Source organism: Odontomachus brunneus, unplaced genomic scaffold (genome assembly GCF_010583005.1).
Source record: "Odontomachus brunneus isolate Ranch 3 - 2012 unplaced genomic scaffold, Obru_v1 Obru_scaffold_052, whole genome shotgun sequence".
Classification (NCBI taxonomy): Eukaryota; Metazoa; Arthropoda; class Insecta; order Hymenoptera; family Formicidae; genus Odontomachus; species Odontomachus brunneus.
Genome location: NW_022639502.1, coordinates 1,898,323 through 1,911,803, shown reverse-complemented (window position 1 = coordinate 1,911,803; position 13,481 = coordinate 1,898,323). Strand labels below are relative to the sequence as shown.

The 13,481-nt window shown below is 35.5% G+C and overlaps 2 protein-coding genes across 5 annotated transcripts in view; both read right to left on the bottom strand.

Moving 5' to 3' along the window:
• The window catches only part of LOC116845428 (E3 ubiquitin-protein ligase RBBP6), a 102,744-nt gene extending 94,921 nt beyond the window's left edge, over positions 1 to 7,823 (bottom strand). The window contains exons 1-2 of one of the 3 annotated variants that reach the window (XM_032818095.1): positions 7,773 to 7,823; positions 7,629 to 7,695 (exon numbers count right to left, since the gene is read on the bottom strand). The gene's annotated coding sequence lies outside the window, so the exon portion shown is untranslated. Of the gene's footprint in view, positions 1 to 2,772; positions 2,977 to 7,628; positions 7,696 to 7,772 lie in introns of those variants that run through there. The other 2 variants (XM_032818094.1, XM_032818096.1) reach the window with 2 other exon arrangements.
• A 2,604-nt stretch (positions 7,824 to 10,427) lies between these two features.
• Positions 10,428 to 13,481, bottom strand: part of LOC116845430 — a 4,977-nt gene continuing 1,923 nt past the window's right edge. For both annotated transcript variants that reach the window (XM_032818098.1, XM_032818100.1), the window contains exons 4-6: positions 12,119 to 13,089; positions 11,172 to 11,931; positions 10,428 to 10,990 (exon numbers count right to left, since the gene is read on the bottom strand). In XM_032818098.1, the coding sequence (XP_032673989.1) occupies positions 10,710 to 10,990; positions 11,172 to 11,931; positions 12,119 to 13,089 (2,012 nt within the window). In that variant the 3' untranslated portion in view covers positions 10,428 to 10,709. The remainder of the gene's footprint in view (positions 10,991 to 11,171; positions 11,932 to 12,118; positions 13,090 to 13,481) is intronic.

The window sequence follows — 13,481 nt, the reverse complement described above, 5'->3', positions numbered from 1 at the left end:
CTCTCTCTCTCTCTCTCTCTCTCCCTCTCTCTTTATTATGTAAAATTCATTTCAACTCCATTAAAAATTAATTAATGAACGTGTATCTATATTTACATGTAATTCATTGCTTTATGCTAATTCCTCGTAATATTACGAATTATTTAATTACCTCAAGAAATTCAAAATGTGCGACAAAAAATTCTAGAACTGAAAAAAAATATTTTTTTAACTAGCAAGTTAAAAAAATCCTGTTTCCCTGTACATAGAAAATTCGTCAGAAAAATGTGAGAATCTCGTTTTATAAAAAAAAAAAAAAAAATTCGTTTTGCAAAAATATTCGTTTAAAAAAAATCTCGTTTTATAAAAAAAAATAAAAAAAGTAAAGTCGACTATCTTCTATATCTAGGGCAATAAGTTTTCCATATTTTTGTATTTTTTATATTTCTGTTAACTTTTCTTTTTCTCTCTCTTCCTCTCTTTCCCTCTCGTTCTTTAAATCTCGACCGAATTCAACATGTGTACAGCCTGCAATAACTGAGTAACTACGAGTCCGCACGGTTGTACGTCGCAAATGAAGAAAAGCTACAACACATCGGCGCGATAGCGAGCGAACGGGCGAGCGAATCAAAGGCAAAGAAATTTATATTGTGACGGAAATCACGCGGTAAAGAGTTAACAACGAATTACGAGCTGGAACGGAAGCCCGGTATCACCCCGTGAATTATCTGTCGCTTGGCCGAGGACATAAATTGCGATTTGCAGCTGACACTTGGTACCGTTCAATACTCAGTCCAGCGCTTATATATTCTTTTTTTTTTACAACTCCGATATTTCCGCTGGTTTGACGAAATGGGCCAGCCATTTTGCGCGTTCGACTTTAAAAGAGACAAAACAGCAAAAAAAGAAGAAAAAAGAGACGAAAGAAAGGGAAAGGGCAAGGTAGACGAAGGAATAAAATCCGAGAGAAGACTGTCTCATTGCGACGTGAAATCGTTCACGGATGATTTCCGTCGATGAAATATTCATAATTTAATATGTCTTTGCTCTCTTCAGTCTACCCCTCTCTCTCTTTCTCTCTCTTTAAGCGGAATAGTCGCGAAATGAAATATTCATCGTCGGGATGACGATGATGTCGATCCGAGAAAATGCGCCACGCGTCATCGATTTCCTCGTGGCTGACTCGGACGGAATTCTCAACGATATTTCCACACGCAGTGGATTGCGAAACGCGATTTCTCTTTGAACCGCCGATTATCTTACTTAATTTTCAAAGCAACGTATTGCCTGCATCCGAAATGATCCGGTAGATACGATTATTCCGTTACACACTATTCTCCCGATATACGATTCTCCTATTTGCATGTTTTATTTAAATTTTCCAGCTTTTTCTATCCAGCTAAAATGGTGTTTAGAATGAATACGCAAGATGCTTTCCATCGTCCATTAAGACTCGATATTCGCCATTTGAAACTTCCAACAAGGTACCCCGCTACGCAATGTTTCTATTTACATTTTGTGCAATTTTCGATTTTCCGATTCGTCTCGCGGAAATACGTATTTCCGGACTCGTTAAATTCGCAATGCCGCCGTTACTTCGCAAATATCCGGCCATCGACGGGACTCTTTCGCCGATACGAGATATTTCAAGCGTAAACTTCACGTATGATTCGTTCGCGTTTCATGAGGCTTCTAAATTCGCCACGTATTTTCCGCGCGTTCTCCCCGGCGAAAGACGGAAATTTCGGCATTTCGCTCTCGCGCAACTCCCGTGGAAATAATTCCAAGGATCCCACACAAGGTCGTAAACACAAGGTCATAAAACATCGCGAGGCACGAGTCTCTAATAACAATCGTCGCGGTAACTCGCACACATAATGATTCAAGAAAAAAACCGCAATATTTGCGGAACACAAATTTACAGTGAGAAATGAGCGTTCCTATAGGTTTGTGTACAGTGTATACCGCGAGAAAAGAGAAATGCTGCGTTATTTGTTTATTTAACGTAACTAGTATGTCTAGAATAATTTTTCTGAATTATTTTCCACATATCCTTCCATCTTTCTTATTAAATCTTTATTGACTATAATTTTCATTTAACGCCTATAAATTATGTGAAATAACAAAGATATTTTTAATACTGACATTTAAGCAAGACTTCTAATTATATCAAAATCGATGGTGCATTGATATTTTAGACAACTGCTTAACAACTTATTTTAAAAACGCATAATTTAATATCGCTATTATATATACATGTATGCACATATACATACATGCATATGTATATATGTATATATAACTTCTACCACCCTGCATAATTTATGAATTTTCACTAGAAAATGATAAGTCAGGCAATTAATAATAACGTAAGTATAGTAATATAAAAACAAATAAAATATAAAAACAAATAAATATAATAGGTATAGTAAAATGAATATAGTAAAAGTATATTTATCTCATGTGTATGTACAAGTGTAAGATTGTTCGGGACGACGCGCTCTCTGCACAAACCGTTTTATTTAATTTACCACGTCCTGAAAATATTACGGTTCTCTTTCGAACTATCTCACAGACCAAGAATTCATGGCGAAAACAATGGAGGAACAGCACTCGTAACTCTTTAAAGCAGCAATCGCAACTCCTCAAATTATTCGATTTCGAATAATTTGTTTACTATACCCATTACAACAATAAATCGCCGTCGTTCTCCATGATCTCGAGAGATCCGCGTTTAAATGTTCAACACGGATCCCTCAGAGAGTCTGATTTTTCTAACTCGGCAGGACTCACCTGAGATCCTGCAAGGATCAACGGATCCAGACCAGGGGAGGAGAATCGAACTGCCGGACGAACGACGAAGGCACTCCTCGGGAGAAGCCTCTCGGCAGGTGCTCGCGGTGCGAACGATCGGGGAAGACGGGGAGCACCTCGCGAACGATCAGACGATGCGAAGACGATACACTCAAATCGGCGCGCGCGAGACTACTGAGCGGCGATGCCGAGGGCTGCCGAGCGAACGGCCGCTCGGCGCAGGTCGGCCGCCGTGCCGGTGAGCCGAGGGCGCACGATCCAATCGCTCGCGGGAGTCACCTCGATGTGTTTGCGCGCGAGTACGTGTGTGTTGTGTTAATGCGTTTAATTTATTAAATACCGCATAAGTAACTTGTACATCCTAATTAACTCGTACAGTTGCTTACTTATAATTACTGGCAAAAATACAGCGGAGATAGCAACGTATGAAAATGTCCACGAGGTATAAAACACCATGAGAATTATTCTAGATGCACTATTCACTTTAATTTATCCCATTACTCGTCAGTTCTGTCACTCTCTGGAATGTCTTAATAAGTTTGGAAATTAGATACTGAAAGGTCTTCAATTTCCCAACTCACCAAGATTTCGCAGACGAAGAGGAGGAGAAATTATTTGTTGTTGCTACTGAAATTATTCGCTCGCGTAAGGAAGGTGCCCCGCAAATGGGAAGTTTTGAAATAGTAAGATACTGTAATTAGACTAAGATATTATAGTCTGACGTCCAAATTGTGTACATGTGCATGTATATGTAGAATAATTATTCGTAATTAACCTTTTATCGTAATGAATGCTTTAATCTTTAATCAATCTTTGAATTCCTAATTAAAGACACTTTGATCAAAGAATTTGGGATTCGATATATGCTAGAAACAATTTCAAATAATGATAATTAACAATAATCTACGCAGCCAAGAAGTTTCCGTTTCTTTGATAAACAGAGTAATTTCTCATCATTTTTGTTATGAATCCGTTATCGTGAGCGCGTCAGCGCGATGTCAACGAAAGAAATTGTTTACCAACTGGCAGTATGTATGTGTGTTGTGTGTGATCGTCTATCTCTCTCTTTTTCTTTCTTTCTCTCTCTCTCTCTCTCTCTCTCTCTCTTTCTCTACCTCTTTTTCTTCTGACTCCGTGTACTTTTCACCCGTGTAAAATATAATTTCCTTTATATGTAAAAAATGTATTATATAATTTATATGTTTGTCAAAGGTTATAATATATATTATATGTATTTGAATATATCTGTACTAAAAATCTCATCTCCCGACTGTTGGATGTTCAAGAGTTTATCGCACGATTTATAGCCGACATTAACAACAACAAATTGCTCCATAAAGTTTTAATCGAAAACGCAGCACCATTTAATTGAACTTTTCCTCTACGGCCTCCTCAGCCCAAGCGGCGGAATGAGGCAAATTCAATTAAAAGAGCGCGCCTATGCTAATGCAAAGCTGAAATCACGCGGTTTTATAAACGCAGCTGCTTAGTTCTATCGTGAGAGAGAACAATGATAATACAATCGCGCAAACACATATAGACAGATACATATCGTCGTATCAGCGCGAGTTAATTGCACAGGACGAAGCATTACTAAATTCACAGATTAAACCATGCCTCTAATCATTAATCGATTACACACAGCGTCAAATCGGATAAACGGATAGCGTACAACACTATGCCACCGGTGAAACCATGCCATCGTATAGAGCACGATGAAAGTACTCGATGTCGATGGTGCAGCTCGTCCGCCGCTAAATCGTATCCTCGCGAACGACACGAAAGTGTCTCCCGGCGAGTTTTCTCGTCGAGAGCGCATCTTCGATGTAGCCGCGAGTTTATGGGGTCAGCGACGAAAGGAGGACTTACGGTGGAATGTGGTAAAGGCCGGAATGAAGGTCGGAGACTACTATTACCGGGGGAACTCTACCAACGCAGATCGGTCGGTCGGTCGGCTGGTTGGTCGGCCGATCTCCCGTTGGCCGTGTTTCCGATAATGGACTCGAAAATACGCAGCAGATCGAGAATTCCCGCGCCAATTTCCCCGTTCTCGGCTGGCTCGCTCGCTCGCTCGCTCGCTCGCTTAACGGCGCTAATTAATTTTACAGACCGCTCGTTGCGACTAATCGAAGCCGCTCGCCAAATTCTCCCATAAACAAGCCGACCAGAAGGGCCGCGCGCGGTGACGGTGTTGAACGGTGTTTCATTATTTTTGCGCGGTTACTTTAGTTAGATAGATCAATAATAAATAAAGCGTTGCCGCCTCTTCGCCCTCGCGATCGTTCTCTATTATTCAGTAGCGACGATCGATGATCATCTAAGAATCATAATAGCCGAGTACACTCCGATAAGCGTCAATTTGATCAATATTGAGATAGGATTTGAACAATCACTTTCGTCAATTCTAAAGTAGGATTAAACAGTATTCAGTAACTCATATTCTAGGTTATTCACGACGAATTTCGAGAATTTTTCGACGCGGCCGACGAGAATTCCTTGAAACTTTAATTGCGAAAAATTGAATTTAATTACGAATCGCGCGAATACACGAAGAGAAGAAAATAAAAAAAAAATGTTGGTATGCCATTTATCCGCTTCGTCATAGCAATCATCGTTCAATTTCCTGTTTTCTGTTCGTTCGCCGTTGGCGATTTTCGGATTTTTTGGAAGCGCGCAATGAAAAATAGCTATTAAATTGGCACACGTCTCGAATTATATCGAAATATTATCGACGCCTCGGGCGCACAACGGTTTTTGTGTTTGACGAACAAAAATTTGAAATCTCGTAAAATTCTTATTTTCACGAACGATTCTCTAAAACCTTCCGAAATTTGAGACAATCGTCAAAGTACAAGCGATATCTCGTCTCGCCTTTCCTGTGATTTTCTAAAAGATTGTTCGATATCATATATTCACCAAATTATCACGATATTAGTAGTCTTGCGAGATATTGTCAAAGTTATTTACTCTTATTGTAAGAGAAAGAGGGAGAGAAAGAGAAAGGCACGCTTTGCGTGTAACGCGAGCCTAGGCGAGAAATATTCTCAGTGTCCACAGCGTGAAATCGAGCCCGTCACTTTTGCGCTGAGCTGTACTATTAAATATGAATCAAGAGTCTATTTTAGCGAATTGAGAATAATTTCCCTCTAGACCGGTCACTTGTCACGGCGAGCGCAACGCGGAAATTTCCGCGTTGTTTACGGAAATTCAGGCACGTTCTCCGGCGGCGAGTCGTAATTCAGGATTCCCTCCTTGCATTATTTATGCTTGCATGCAAATACGTGCGCTCGTGCCCGCTCGAACGCCCGCGCTCGCGTTATGAATGACCCGCGCGATACGTGCTAAGTAGCGCTGAGCGCGGAAAATAATCCGCTTCTGGAAATCGCATTTACGGAGAATTAATTATCAATGGAGAATAGAAATCCGGAGAGAACATTTCACTCGCTACTCGCCTCACCGGCATCGAAGGAATATGCCTTGCGAATCTTAGGATTAGCATCGCGTGCTGCAACAGTATGCCTAAATTGAGTCGACATTTCGGCAACACCGGCGCGTATCGTAACAGATACGTCCCTAGAAAATGCCGAGAGGAGAAGGAAAACTTCGGAAATCCGCCTCGGTTGCCTTCGCAACGTTCTCCTCGTCGTCGGGACGTCGCGACGCGTGTGTGAGCGTGGATGCGTCTCCAAAAAAGTAAATAAGCCGTGAAATATTGCACGCTCGCGACGAAGCGGAAGGGCGAGGGTGGCCCTATTATCCATCACGGAGACTGTCACAGCCCCACGCGGGATAAAGTCGGCGAGACGTATCTCGCCGAGACGTTAGCCCTCGATACGTCGAAGGGCACGACGACGTTCGATTACGTCCCCTCGGTGCCGAGTAAAAAGGATCCGACGCGATTCGGCACATAAGCGCTCTTTCTCTCTCTGTCCCTCTCTATCTTTCTTTTGTCCTCTCTTCCTGCGTTTCGGGAATTTCGGGGAAGGAGACACGAATATTTTGTCAAAGGACGATACGTCTGAGTGTCCCATAATAGCTATATGTTAGCCGAACAATGCGATCAACTTGCTTGATTTATTTGTCACGATGAAAGACGTCATTTATCCGTACGAGCTGAGAAAACGAAACATCAATTACATATCGATTATTCGTGTGAAACACGGAGAAAAAATTTGTCTGCTGCAGCTAATTTTTTCCCGTGAATTTATAAATAAGGAAAGTAAACACAAGGACAAAACGAAATAAATATTATATATATATACATATATATGTATGTATGTATGTAACAACAATATTAAATGTATATGCAAATTAAGGATTCCTGTTTACATGTTCTGACATCGATCTACAGGGGAATCAACGTCCCGATAATCGGTGTTCGGATAATTGACGTTGTATTGTATTACTTATTGCAGTTACTATTTAATTAAATTGATACTTTAACACGCAGAAAAGAAGGAAGAAAGAAAAAGAGGAGAGAAATAGAGGGAAGACAGAGAGAGAAAAGAGGGAGGAGAGAGGAGAGAAAGAGAAATGTATTGTATAGGTAATATCACGTCATATAAGCATTTCATATAATATTCGATACTTAATATTAATAGCCAATTAATGAGAAGTAATACATATTAATTGTAGCTATTAAATATTAATTACGCGAAATAAAAGTTATATATATCAGAATGGGCAAGCCTTACGATTTTACGCATGAATTGTTTTACGCATACTCGCCACCTTTTCGAGAGAAATAAAGGTGCGTGAGTATTTGAAAAATGTAAGTAACGCAAATAGAGAGGCAATCTAAACAACGATAAAATACAACAAACATATCGACTCACCACAAGTCGTCGCCGGCCATTACAAGCTCGCACCCTTGGATTCCTTCGCGACCGAAACCAGTCGATCCTACGAAGCAAGACGACAATTACACGCTGATTGATACCAAGACGATCACGCGTCGTTCGATTTGCAAGCGGGTATACCTGTTTGTACACAGGATTCGTGTTTGACTAGTTGAAAAGCGCGATAAACACGGGCAGTTTCGCGACACAACATAATCACTCGAGAACTAGCGCGAACTGCGATCCATTCGCATTTGAATAATCACGTGACGCCACGTACGGTTGTTCTCAACTTTAGGCTAACATTTCATTTGTCATATGACGAGCAGTGTCGGATATACTGATTGGCTGTAGTATTCCTAAGATTTCTAACATTTCTCCAAGCATTCTAGAAATATTCTATATGACAGCCAATCAGCGCATTCGACTAATTCGTCGTACGACAACTGAAATATTTGGTCTGGTCTGTTCTTTGTAACTGAACTGGCTGCACTAGCTTACACCTCGTATTCTCTTTCTCTCCTTGTCACATCAAGTTACAGCTATGTGTCTACTTCTGTTTAAGTTCCGAAAATGTGCACTAGTTCAGCTACAAAAAACAGATCTATTAACGTCACGCATGTAAACACGCGCGAATTGAACAAAAAATTTATTTTGACAAGTCATATACAATTATGTTGTTCATATTCCGATTACACAATTAAAATTAAATATGCCACGTTAATGCATCAAATGTTAATGTTAATGCCTAAAGTAACAAGATATTTTAGGGATCTTTTTCTAAATTTTCTATTATTAACTTTGCATTTTTTTTATCACGTTTATTCCCAACAATTTGTACCTCTCTTTTGTCAAAAGAAAACAGCATCCCCCCAGCTTATTAGGGGACTATATTTATATAACTAATATTCTATTTCTTATTTTACTCTAATTCGTTAACTTATCAATATTATGTATTACTAGTTAATATAATGCAAAATAATTTATTTTTCTGCAACGGAAAAAATTTCGATATGATGGAAAAAGCACGGTACGTTGAAAACGTTAAATGAGAGAGCAGTTTTGCTGACAAAGTTCGATACTTCTCGACTTCAAAGGGTAACTTTTACGACGCATCTTCCTAGCAAGTTTTTCTTAGTATTACCTTTTACAAGCCCTCTGAGCGTCGCTCGAGGTATTCGACATCCCTAATGGAGGGTGACACGCGCTGGCAGATATTTAATGGTCCAGCAGTTGCGCTTTTAAGAATCTATGCAAAACCATCTTTTCAACTCGAAGAAATATCGAATGAGGATTCAAAACATATTTTTTCTCAGTCTATTTTTATATTTTACCCAATTAATATTTTCAATATGATAAAATATATTTCACATTATAATTCTTAATTATAGCGATCATGTTCAACAAATATAAGAACGTGATACAGAATTTTTATTTCACACGAGACATTTTCTAAAGGATATTTCTTATTTCTTTTCCGACATAAATATTTTTTCTACATAATTTTTTTATTTTATCGACATTTTTTGTAACGTTAAAGTTCATACATTGATTTTGTGTTAGAAAAGTTGCATTCTATATTATCTACCGTAGAAATGCGAAAGACATTACCGTAGACATTTCCTTTATCTAGTTGCAATAATCTTACGCATTGTGCAATCCTATATTATAAATTATTATATTTTTAATGTTCATAATAATCATGCCACTTAACACGATTCGTGCATATAATATTTTTATCTGAAAAAATTAACATAGAAATATAAATAAATTAATAATTAATAATAATAATAATTTAATAATAATAATTCTTATGATGTCAACGTGAAATAAATATCGGCAAGCTCAAAAAAATATATCGATATTTATCTATAAGATTTATATCTAATAAATATTTTCATATTTATGAATTACTTCTCTCTTTCCTTGTATTATAAAAATCTATAAAATTAACTCATATTTGATTAAATCAAATGCCTCTAAAGTTTTTTTATTAGCTAAGTAAATCTCAGCCAATAACATAATAAATTCTGCGCTTGATAACAAATCACAAGTTTTAAGTAATGTAACAAAGTGAAATGCAAGTCTCCAAGCTTCTTCGTTCATTAAAGCAATCAATGTCTATTCCTATGTCAAATAAGATTCTACGTAGGACAACAAAGGAATCAGTTAGGACTAAAATGTTCAAAACAAGAATTAGGTAAGATGCGATAAAAAAAACGGGAGTACACACAAAGTCTATACACACCGTTTACTATTTATTTATCATATTAGTACTTTACAATACAGAAAATTATTAAATGTTTGTACCAACAAAATATTTTAAAAGATATTAACATTTTTTATATATACATTTTATATATTGTATGCAGAAAAAAAGTTAAAATACAAGTTTTATTAGAAAAAAATGAAAGTTTTACTAAATAACAAATAAAGTATAAAGTTTTAATTTTATATGGCATGTATACAACTGTAACTTCAATTTATGTAACTTTTGATATTTAAAATCTACAAAACAGTACTTTAATTGCATAAAAATATCATTAATTTCTTCTACATATGCATTAATAATAATAACTGAACTTAAATTTCTTCTTAAGATAAACCGAAATTATAGAAAGCTTCTTTGAATAACTAATAGTAAGATTTGAAAAATGGCAGTAAGGAGCAAGCACGGATGTCTTAATACTATTAGATATTAATATTACTTATTTAATATTAATATGATAGTGGGAGGATAATATATCCAGTAGGTTAAACGCACGTATCGAAATTTCTTCAATCATCGTACGCGGCGAATCAACCTTCTACACTTAGACTGATCCTTGAGTCCCAAATTTTTTATATTTATATTCCAAAAACCCCCATTAAACCAATGATTCAAATAGATTCCTTTTATATGTTGCGAAATTTCTTCCTTTCTTTGTATTATAGTTCTCTGATCGCATCACAAAATGTAATAAGATTATAGATTTTAATAAAGTAATATATAAAATACTATAACAGTACAATTAATATCATAATATAATCTATATTATTTAATATACTCTTCTAGTATTTTTCTCAATATCTTTTTCTCTATATTATATCTAGGATTTTTCTCATACTAGAATATTTTTCACCTGTTCGTTCTATTATATTTATTAAATGATTTTTATTTTTTATTTCTTTCGAAAACCTGTTGCAACAAGCACGAACAAACAAGATGTCATCTTGCATTGCTACGTATTTTACTAAAATATCAATAACACAATCATAAGCTTCATGTTCAAGTGCCTTTTTAAGTTTTTCTAAATCCGTGTAGAAATCCCATAGATGGTCTTGATTTCTATAGACAGACTGTGCTTCCGGCAAATTATCTGTAACAAATATACATATATAAATGCGTGTGCAAAAAAAAATATATATATATTATTGTAACGAACATTGTAACGAAAATGGACACATAATTTTCACGATATGCCAACAATTAAAATATAATAAGAAATAGAATAAGAAAAATAATTAAAATACAATAGAAAATAGAGTAAAAATAATTACCGATAGGATGTAGTATATAAGGTCTGGTACTTCTTACATTTACATGACGTTTTTTAATAATGGCCAGACTCCTATCAATAACAACGTTATTATAACTTCTTGGTGAATTCGTTTGTTTTGAATCAGGCGAAGCTATCGGATCCATTTCCATAAAACTCTCTTCAGAATCCTGAACTGATTCTACATTGTACGTATCTTGAGTTTTTTCACTCAACAAACTCTTAAAATACATCATTAAGTTTTTATCCAATTCTGACATTATGCCAGGATGAAGTTTATTTATTAACATATTGTTAATATCTCGAACATCAGATAATTTTTTATGCCATATACAATCCTGTAATATGTTTTCAACAATATGCTTGTGTGGTGTAAGTATTAATACCATGCTTCTTGCAATATACCAATATTCGCCAGGTTTCATAAACTGTTTTACACAATGGAATATTTCGTAGTATTTAGTTACATCGATTATAACGGATGAATTAATGGCTGCTACGATATGGTCCACAATATTTTTTAATGATATTTCTCTGCTTAATAATTCCTTGATGACATCGTAAGTAATATCTTTTGACAACTTATAAATGTCATAAAACTTTCTATATATTGTTAAAATGTCATCGATTGTTAATTTTTCTAAGGATTTTTTATATAATTCGTGACAGAAAAAGTAAAATTCCTTGTGTATAGCAAAGTTTATTGCATCTATTATCTTATTGGAATCTTCAGAATAAAATGTATTAATAAATTCCTGAAACTAAAAATAACATTATATTAAAACACGTAAGAGAGAGAGAGAGAGAGAGAGAGAGAGAGAGAGAGAGAGAGAGAGAGGGGAGAGAGGAGAGATAGGGGGGAGAGAGAGAGAGGAAAGCATAATTAATTTAAAAAATTTTTTAAATGTAAATATAATAAAAATTTAATAAATATATAAGTATACCTACATTGTGTTTATAAGTACATAAATATCGTGATTTACATGTGGAATGCATCAATATAGCAAAACAGAATCTATTGAAATAGTTTTTTATTTTGCAGTTTGATGTTAAATTTGTCGAACTTGCAGATAGACTATCCGTGTGCAAAGTTTGTTCTAATAATTTATTGTGTACCGTCTCCTTCGGTACAGGAACATTTTGATTTATCTTCGATAGAGTTTGTTTTGCTGTTAATAGCTCATTTTTATTACACATTTCTGGCAAACTTTCTATTTTTATTTTCTTTTTTTCAATTCTGTTTCCTGTACTATCCTGTACATTTTGTAACTTCTTTACATTGTCTTTCCTCGTTTCCTTGTTTTCTACTATGTCTTTTACACTAATCGCGCTATTTTTATTATTTATTTTCATTGACATTGTATCATTTATAGTTTCATCACTACTTCTTTTTAATTTGCAGACTTTCTCAGTTCTTTTTTTGTTTAACGTTATACGTAAATCTGTTTTAACACGTTTTACACTAATCGCGCTATTTTTATTATTTATTTTCATTGACATTGTATCATTTATAGTTTCATCACTATCAGTTCTTTTTAATTTGTAGACTTTCTCAGTTCTTTTTTTGTTTAACGTTACACGTAAATCTGTTTTAACACATTTTGCATTTTTAGTCGTCGTATTAATACTTAGGAAATCCTCAAATTGTTGCTTCACTAATGTATTATGTGATTCTACATTGCTTTGTTGACAATTCCTGTTTAATTTGATTCTTTTAGTACGTGTATTTACGTTTATACTATTTTCTTCTGCAGTACGTTTCCGACTTTCTAAATTACGATCGTATTTTGTACTTGCAATGGATGGCCCATCATTGAAAACCTCTATGGTCTTGCTATTATGATCAATAAAACTTAAATTTTTCTTATCCAAGCAATTTGTATCATCAGAACCCACTATAGCTGATTTTATGCTTGTACCTGTTTATATACACATCAATAAGTGGAAAAAACAAACATATCATGCATGCGTGTGTATTGCATCTGCACAATTGTAGTTTTAGTCCAGATTCAATATCAAGCATTGGCATTACATTGAATATGTTAAGAAGAATACAAAAAAGCATGAGATACAACAAAAGAAGGGCTTTGGCCAGCTGAATAATTGTGATGCAAACATATTTCATTAATACAAGAATTGATATTTGTTTTTTACAATGTGATAGTGAGATCACTTGTGCATCTTTAAATGTTCAATTCAACATGGATAATATATAAATTCATATAGATCATAGTTTTCAACATGGATGCAACAATATGTTTGATAAAAAAAAAAAAAAATACACACACACACACTAACACACACACACACA